Raw genomic sequence first — 9,176 nt, forward strand, 5'->3', positions numbered from 1 at the left:
AACCCTCAACAGCATTGGTACCTCCATTGCCATGATCCGGCAAAGGGTTAGTGGTCGCATCGGGCTTCCTGATCCCATCAAAATTCAACCATCCAGAATTGACCATATTTTGCACAATTCTCTTGAAGGTCAGACAATTTTCAATTGAATGTCCAGGTGAATCCCCGTGATAGGCACACGTCACCTCAGGGTTGTACCAATGAGGATAAGGTGGATTCTGGGGTCCTCCTCCCGGGATAGGTGCAATAGCTGAATTAGACAATAACTTGTCATAACACTGGGCATAAGTCATGGGTATCGGAGCGAACTGCTCTATCTGCCTTCGGGGTCTAGGGTTATTTTCAAAGTTTTGGTAACTTTGGCGGGGTGGTTGGTAAGCTTGCTGAGGTGGCTGGTAATTTTGCTGAGGTGGTCGATAAGCTTGCTGAGGTGGTTAGTAAGTCTGTTGAGGTGGTCGATAAGAATGCTGAGGTGGCGGGTAGGAATTTGAGTTTAGGTGGTGGTTATATGAACTAGACAGCCTGGGAGCATTGCTTCGCGGCCTGTAATCAGAAGTGGGAGACCCATAAGTGGGATTGCTGCTATAATTAACGGTATGCACCTCGTTTTCCTTCTTCTTCCTCTTCCCTCCCTTCTGATACTCTGGCTTCTCAAGCATCGGGACGCTAATGCTAATATTTCCTCTTTGCATGCATCTCTCAATACGTTCCCCTGCTCGGATCATTTCTCCTAAACCTGCATGCCCCCCTCCAGTAATTTTTGAAGTATAAGGCTCTCGAAGTGCGTCAATGAATGCATTAACCAGATCTTGTTCCGCCAATGGAGGGTGCATCTGGGATGCTAAGTCTCTCCATCTATGGGCCCAATCCCGAAAACTTTCTCCTTCCTTCATGACAGTACACTGAAGATCATAGATGGTAGGGACCTTCTCCATGTTATGCTCATACTTCTTAAGGAATAAGTTAGCCAGATCCTCCCAGGTCTCAACAGAAGACGGATCTAAGCTTGTAAACCACCGAGTTGCACTCCCCGTCAAACTTTCCTGGAAAAAGTGAATCAATATCTTCTCATCATGAACATATGGCTGCATCCTCCGACAATACATGGTCAGATGATCTAGAGGAATTCCAGTACCATCGAAGGGAGTAAAAGCAGGAAGCTTGAAATCAGGAGGAATGATCAGATCTTTCACCAAACATAGCTTATGTGGGCTTAAAGCACCAACAGGCCCAAATCCTTCCATTGAATTCATCCATTTTTCCATCTTTTTGTATTGCTCCACAGTAAGACCTCTTCCTTGCTCCCCTTTAGCCTCTACAGGCATGACATATGTTTTCTGCTGGCAATCCAGTAATGGAAATCCACCATCCCGGGCTGGCCCAACTACCGACGCACTTCCTGAGAAGTTCATTACCGCGTTGTCATAAAGCTGAAGCATGGGCTCTCCTTTCTGTGCTGAACTTTCTGCAACTGCTTTTCCTTTCATAAGCTGTGACATCTGAGTAATCAACATAGCCATTTGTTCTTTCAGATCCGTAATTTCCTGGCTCTGCTTCTGGATCAGTTCTTTCTGCTGTTCGTTCTCCATTGTCCTAGCAATTCGAAACTGTAATCTGGTGCGATAAGGATGACGGTGATATGAATGAACTGATGCTTTTTCTTTTTTACGTGCCACGTAATGATGAAAGAAATTTTATTAATTGATCAGTTTCATTATTTATGCTTATGCATGATGGTGGATTTATGTGTTCATTAATGCGTATGAAAGTATATATGGACATGTATAGGTGATTAATGAGTGTGCAAGTATATGTGGTCAAGTATGGATAATAAACAAGTGTACAAGTATATATGAACAGGTATGGATGATCAGCAGATGTACAAGTATATATGAACATGTATGGATGATTAACAGACGTACAAATATATATGGACATGTATGAATAATTAGCAAGTGTACAAGTATCATAACCTAGGCTGACGTATACATTGCAAATGTATAAAAGATGTACAAGTGTGTTTTGATGGATATACACATACAGGTATGTATCAAGTACATATAAACATGTAAATGAGGAATAAAGGTACATGGTATTTAAATGTACAGAAAATAAATAGAGTTAAGGATAGGAGAATCCCCCATTGTTCCTAACAAAATCAGGTTCCTACCAATTTCTGAAGGTCTCGAACCGGATCTAGGGTTATGTAATGTGCATATGGGTGGCATATCTAACTATAACGCGGCTACGCGAGAGGCCACTGGATCAGGTTAGTTCACACCCCATATCTGGAAGTGGAACCCATCCCCCAATATCTTGAAGGGACGTCAATCCAGGAGGATGTCTTTCCTTGCTTACGTGAGGACAAAATCCATCAAAAGCAAAGATCAACCCTCACTAATCACTAATAGGACCCGGTTTTTATGGGCCATTTGTGTGCATTTGAATAGTGATGTGTGTGCGGGGGAATCATACCATATCCTCAACAAACACTCAAATTTCATGAAACCAAAAACTTGTCATTTTATCTACATCATGAACAAACACATTAGATTCTTCAAAAATGTTGAAACAAAAATGTAAAAAAAATCAACCAAATAGGAAAACAACAAGACAACAAGGCCCGACCCCTTTGGTACAACAACCAGATATTCCCCAGTGAAGTCGCCAGCTGAAGCAACCGGCTTGAAAAATCAATGAAGTCGCCACCAATTGATTTTTAGGATGCAATTGGACATCCGTTCTGGTCTACGAGAGAAATGGGCAATGGGGTCTATTGAGTATGGGGAAGGTGTTAGGTACCCCACAACTCCCGAAATCGGTTACCTTTAAATGTTTTTCCTATTTGGCTCTGATTTGTTTTTGAAAATCCCATTTTGATGGGTCTTATTGGAAGGTAATGAAAAAAAACCCACTTGGAGTGGTTTGGACAACAAGGTGCACGGGATCATTGGGGCCATTCCCGGCTTGGCCAAGGATTGGAGAAAACACCACTTGGAGTAGGTTTGGATATTTAAAAAAAAAAAAGGGTTGCACGGGATCATTGGGGCCATTCCCGGCTTGGCCAAAGATGAATAAAAGTTCCACTTGGAGTGGATTTGGATGATTTGAAAAAAAGGTGTGCTCGGGATCATTGGGGCCATTCCCGGCTTGGCCAAAGATTGGATAAAGCACCACTTGGAGTGGGTTTGGATATTTTTGAAGAAGGATTTTTTGAGGACTTGGTTGATGTACCAAAAGGGCCCACAATCAAGAAATACTTAATTTAAGTCTTGCTCACAATTATGTTCTTTATGAGAAAAGAAAGAATCCATTTATGGCTCATTGAATGGGTCAAATATCTTTAAACCCGTCGTTGAGTCCGTAAATAAATTCTCCTAATCCCTAAAAACACATTTGCTTTCCGGATCCACGAAATCCAAATGTTTTCAATGAATGCCAATGGAACCCCAATATCTTGAAGGCTCTTTGGTATTTAATCAAAACATAAGGATTCCGTAATTTAATCTTGATGTGTTTTATTAATGTGAGACGGCTTGGATTAATCCAATGACTAACGCGTTGCATTTATTTTCATGACATTCAAATAATCCTAGCATACGTCTAAGCATCATGGCATGGTGTGAAAAATCAAAATCCTAAGCATGCATTCTAATGCAATCATCATTCACAAAATCATCTCCTAATGTCTATATGCTTCTAGCACCCTAACATATTTATGTATGTATTTCTATTTTACATCCACTATTTTTATCCTATTACAAGGATTACTCTTTACAATTATGTACACAAGACAAATATAAAATATTATACAACAATTGGGATGTTGCCACGGGACCCATTGCTCAAATCCGGCCCAAATCCTCTAAGTTGTCCTCCGGCCCAAGCGGTCACAAACCCGATCCAAGCCCAACAAACACAAACACAAACACAAGAATGGTCAAATGGGATCCAACGTCATAAAAACTCAAATCAAATTAAGTCCATATACATTATAAATATGCATACATAAACACATATATACAAATATACAAACTAGAATATATACATATACGAACACATATACAATCTATATATATATACACACACATACACAATCTATATATATATACACACGCTGTATGCACGCATGCACACACTCACCATATAATACACATATACATGCTCACAATATATATATACACAACACTGTATATACCATATATATACACATCCCATATATATATACACGCACTGTACATATACATACACACACCTATAGACATATATATTCGGGCCCTCAATACATATAAACATGCATACAAACCCTAAACCTTGCGCACATAAATACTGTATATACACTACAAGCACACACAAACTTGCAAACCGTGTACAATATATACGAACACATATACTGTATATAATATATACACACGCACACCATATATGCATATACACAAACAAGTCAATATGAACAGGTTGGTATGAATAGGGACTGTTATAGACAAATCTAAAGAATCGATACAATCATACAAACAATAAACAGGACACAAAATATGAACAAAAACAGTGTAAACAAGAATTGAAATAGCAACATGGACATATAGAACAAACATTCGAAATCCAAAAAAATAAAGAAGCCTAAGGAATCAGATAGATCAAAAGAACCAAGAGAAACCAAACCAATGAAATACAGAATATGAACCCAATGGAGAAACAAGAGATACAGAGATGTGTGTAGGTCATTACCCTTGCAGAGAAATAGAGCTTAAAGGAACAAAATCGTCTTCTAGTTCTACTCTTTCCTCTTCTCTTGATGTGCAGCGAATCACCCCCTTTTCTCTCAGTTTTTCTTCTTCTCTCTTTGGTTTCTCCTCCTCCTCTCTTTGCTTTTCTTTTTCTCTGTGCGGCTGCCCCCTTTCTTTCTCTCTGTATTTTCTTCTCTTCGGCTTCCCCCCATCACAGCCTCCAAACCCTCTTTTTATTCTTTTTCTTCCTTAAATTCTGCCACTTCTCTTCTTTCTTTTTTGTTTTTTTTTTCTTCTTTTTTTCTCTTTTTTCTCCACTCTCTTTTGTCTCTCACGCCACCTCCCTTTCCCCTTTTTTTTGTTTCTTTTTGTTTCTTTTGTCTTTCAGTCCACTCTCTTTTGTCTCTCACGCCACCTTATACTTTTTTGTTTTTTTTGGTTTTGTTTTGTTTTTTTGTTTTTACATGTTTTTATATTTTTTATATTTTTGTATTTTTTGGCCGGACGAAAATCGGTTACTACAGCCTCCATGTAGGAATCAAAGTCTTCATGTCCAATTTCTTTTGCATATGCATAGTTAATAGTATCGCACAATGCATTGTGTATGGTTGTATGTGTTTGTAATTATACCTTGAGTATGAGAAATTGAACATCCACCGGGAATGATTAAAGGCTAGAGTGTTCAGCTATTTTTGAACACCAGTATGGCACTGAAAAATAACTCAATTGAATCCTTGCAACTCAAGAGAAAGGTTGTTGAGTATAGTGAGAAGCAAGGGTATCTCCCGCAGAGAATTGAAATATAATTACAAATCAAATCTAATTGTGACTCGAGCTATACAGCTAACTCAGAATAGTTGGAAAGAAGTAGAAAATGATTTTGATTCTTATAAGAGAAAGAGTCATGAGAAAGTTATCCACCACCAACAATCATGTACTACTGAAACCTTCATCTGTATTTCTTAATTCACGAATGACGATGTTTAAGATAAAATAATGGCATGTTGATTTTATCTTATTGCTCTCTCTTAATTAGTATATCAAGTGCATGGCTTAGTTCTTAAGATGCAATCTAGAATGGCATGTTCATAGATTCAACACTCAAGAATCATTAAGCACAAAGAAGACAAACATCCCTAAATTCATAAGACTTGTCATACATCTTACATCACCTAGAAATCAATTCACATGAATATGAGTTATCTTATTCATTGGCTACTTGAGACTTTATGAAGATAAGGGTGATCAATCATATCATCCTAGCAATAGAATCTTAACACATGCATCTAAGCGTGCACTCAAAGAAACATATCTCAGATTTCATCAACAAGTAATATAGTGAAAATATAGGAATTAAGTTCAATTACCACAAGGAAGTGTTATTGATATAAAACTTGACTTCCAATGCACTTCTGAAACTGAACTTAAACTGATTGAGAGAGTTGTTATTGACTTCTAACACAAGATTCAAGTGCCCCGTAATCTCCCAAGATTTCTTCCGTGTCTTGAGTACCAAGAATAGTAACTTGAGGTATCAAATCTTCTAAATTCGCAAATAATTTCTGCACTGAGCTACTGATGCTAAAACTGATGCAACTTCCTCTAGCAAACTCCAAATCACGAATCGAAAAATTCTATGAAAACTAGACTTTTAGTCTTTTCAACGATATATCACTCGTTGTTCAGTTCTTCCTGAGTGCGTCCAGTTTATTTTGTGAAGTTGATGAATCTATTTAGGAACCTGACTTGGCTTCGAAATTGTGAACATATTCATCTTTTCTTATTTCATCATATTTTTGCCTCTTTAGCTCTCAATCACATCAAAACAACCAATTTCACAAAGGAAACTAGTGCAAGGTATAGGAATAAGGGATGCAAATATAAATGTGCATACATATGTGTTATCATAGAGCTTTTAATTAATTGTTTTCTAAAATTATTTTTTAATTTGAATACATGTTCACATGATTATCGAGTCATTTGGCCTCCTTTTACTTTTTATGCATTTTATTTATTGTTCTTTGCGTTTAACTCTTTAGTCAGTTGTTTGTATTCATCTACCAAAATTGCATTTTACTTCCTTATGAATTTGACTCCGAACTCCCGGAATTTATTACTTACCGATGACCCTATACTTAGGGTAGGTACGCACACGCACATTTTTGTGTCGGTCACCTCCAATCCATAGAACTTTGCACCAAAGACAAATTAAGTGGATATTATGAAATAGTACTATGGAAGTCCTTCATTCAAATGGGCATTAATGTATCCACTGAAACCGTCCAAGGCCAACAAAACTAGCATCTCCATCGTTTACCCTTATCAATCTCTTTTGAGTTTCGCACCGTTCTATTTGCAACCTGCAAGGAGTTCGGTGACTTTCCCAACGATGATCCTCTAATGCACAAGTTCCGTCCGTTTTGGAAGTTCAAGTTCAAGAGAATTGAGAATTTGATTTAGTGTAATAATATCCATATAAGTAATATACTCATTAGGAAGCATGGTGAACAATTCATATGAATACATGTGCATGTTAATCTTAGACTCCTTGTGTCATACCCTGATTTCTATAACGAAAGGGAACGTGAAGAAACGACAAAAATACTCGGGATCATACGATGGATGTGGCGCAACATTGCATAGCAATGACACCAACCGGTTGAACCAATCCCTAACATGAATAATTGCCAAAAATGGCTCAAATTTTTTTCCTCAAAAGCATAATAGCATACAATCCATGCTACCTGCATAAACAATACATAATAAGCCTCCGAGCATCCAAATATGAAAACATCCCATCCGGTGTCTAACGCTCAAATAACATCAACATAATCCAAAGACATTAAGAATTACCATGCCAAACACCATAAAGTTTTAATAAGACAAAATTGTCAACATCGTAATACGTTGAGGAGAACACTAAGCAATTACAAAGGAGAAAATAAACAAACCTGAGAGATTAACAAGAAAAAGAATAAGGAAGCAGTATTAGGTACTATCAGAGGCGGACCTAACCTCTTGAGCATATGAGGTTGAGTTTATAGAAAAAGCGAAAAATTATTTGCGATAGTCTGAGGGCAGCGTTCTTGGAAATTTATTGAGTTATTTATTAATTATGTCTTCAAAAGTATGGAAAACAATACTAAAACTCAATATATTATAGGACATACGTAAGTAATACTTGCAAATTGATCAACAAATATTGTTGATAATTTTTATATCTTGAAAGTGAATTATCGGGTGTTTTTATAAGGAAGTCTATTATGACTCTATCAAATGATAGGTTATGGGCCTTTAAAATACAATACTAGGAACTCTATCAAAGGATAAGTTATATGCCTTTAAAATACAATACTAATAATTTACAAGACTAGACCAAGCCCATTTATTGGGTCCTTTTGTATTTCTTATGGACTTACGGTTATGATCTAATAAAATTTTAAGATACATAAATATTAGTGGGGTCAAAATGAAAATACTTGTGGGGGAAAATCATATTTGTCATATATATATATAGATGTGTGTGTAAAAAAATTCAGTGGGGTCAACTGACCCCACAATGATAGCCATGGGTCCGCCCCAGGGTACTATCCTAAGTCTCTTACTCACATTCATGACAAACCAGGTCTACAATGCTTCATTTATAATTCGGTCATCGCATTAAGATGTTCTGCTCTTATTGTGCTCTAGAGTACTTATCATCTGGTATGAGGACGTTACTCTCCTCTCACGACACCATCTTTCAGCACTCATGTCCTTATACACATGAGCAAGATGGTGTCGCTGAGAGGAAGCATCGTTACATCCTAGAGACTACTCGGGCACTTCTTCTTTTTGTAGTTGTCCCTCATTCCTATCGAGTTGTTCTCACCTCAGTCAAACTCATCAATTTGTCTCCTTCTTCAATTCTCCTGGGTGGCATATGTCCTCAAGAGCGTCTTTTAACTTCTCCTCTTGGCTATACTAATGTCTTCATACTTTTGGTTGCACTTGTTTTGTCCTCATCCCTCCTCTTAAGCATTCCAAGCTATCCGTTGTTTCAGCTAGATATGTTCTCTTAGGTATCAGTGGCGAACACAATTCAACAGCACTCCACAACCGTCCTTTATACCATCTTCTATAACTTAAAATATTCATTTCTCCAATCACTTTTGATATCTAATTATTTATAGTCAATCATAGTTTGTACTTTGTGCATTGTATTTTAATTATCTTATTAGAGAAGTGCAATTTTTAAGTAGTTTTAAATTAATCTAATAAAAAATTGTTATTTATTTGTGTGTTTATAATATGTGAAAATACAATAAATTTTTTGTTTTAAGGTTTATGTTAAATAGGAAGTATAAATATATATAAAAAAAGGTGTTTATACTCGAATAAATTTAAGTCAAATAAAACTAAAAACAATTAGTTGGAGCGGATAAAACTAAAAAATAAAACTAGTTGCAGC

At 37.0% G+C, this 9,176-nt stretch overlaps 1 protein-coding gene across 1 annotated transcript; it reads right to left on the reverse strand.

The window, feature by feature from the left end:
- Positions 1-301: 301 nt before the first annotated feature.
- LOC120015050 lies at positions 302-4,918 on the reverse strand. The gene is made up of 2 exons (XM_038867246.1): positions 4,726-4,918; positions 302-1,675 (listed from the first exon to the last, which is right to left on the reverse strand). Exon 2 carries the CDS (start codon positions 1,586-1,588, stop codon positions 434-436), a length of 1,155 nt encoding a protein of 384 aa, XP_038723174.1. The 5' UTR covers positions 1,589-1,675; positions 4,726-4,918; the 3' UTR covers positions 302-433.
- Positions 4,919-9,176: the final 4,258 nt, after the last annotated feature.

The sequence above is a fragment of the Tripterygium wilfordii genome, chromosome 14 (assembly GCF_013401445.1).
Source record: "Tripterygium wilfordii isolate XIE 37 chromosome 14, ASM1340144v1, whole genome shotgun sequence".
Lineage (NCBI taxonomy): Eukaryota > Viridiplantae > Streptophyta > Magnoliopsida > Celastrales > Celastraceae > Tripterygium > Tripterygium wilfordii.

Excerpts from the sequence above, each read along its gene's own strand:
- LOC120015050 (XM_038867246.1), bottom strand. The coding sequence starts at position 1,588 with ATGGAGAACGAACAGCAGAAAGAACTGATCCAGAAGCAGAGCCAGGAA.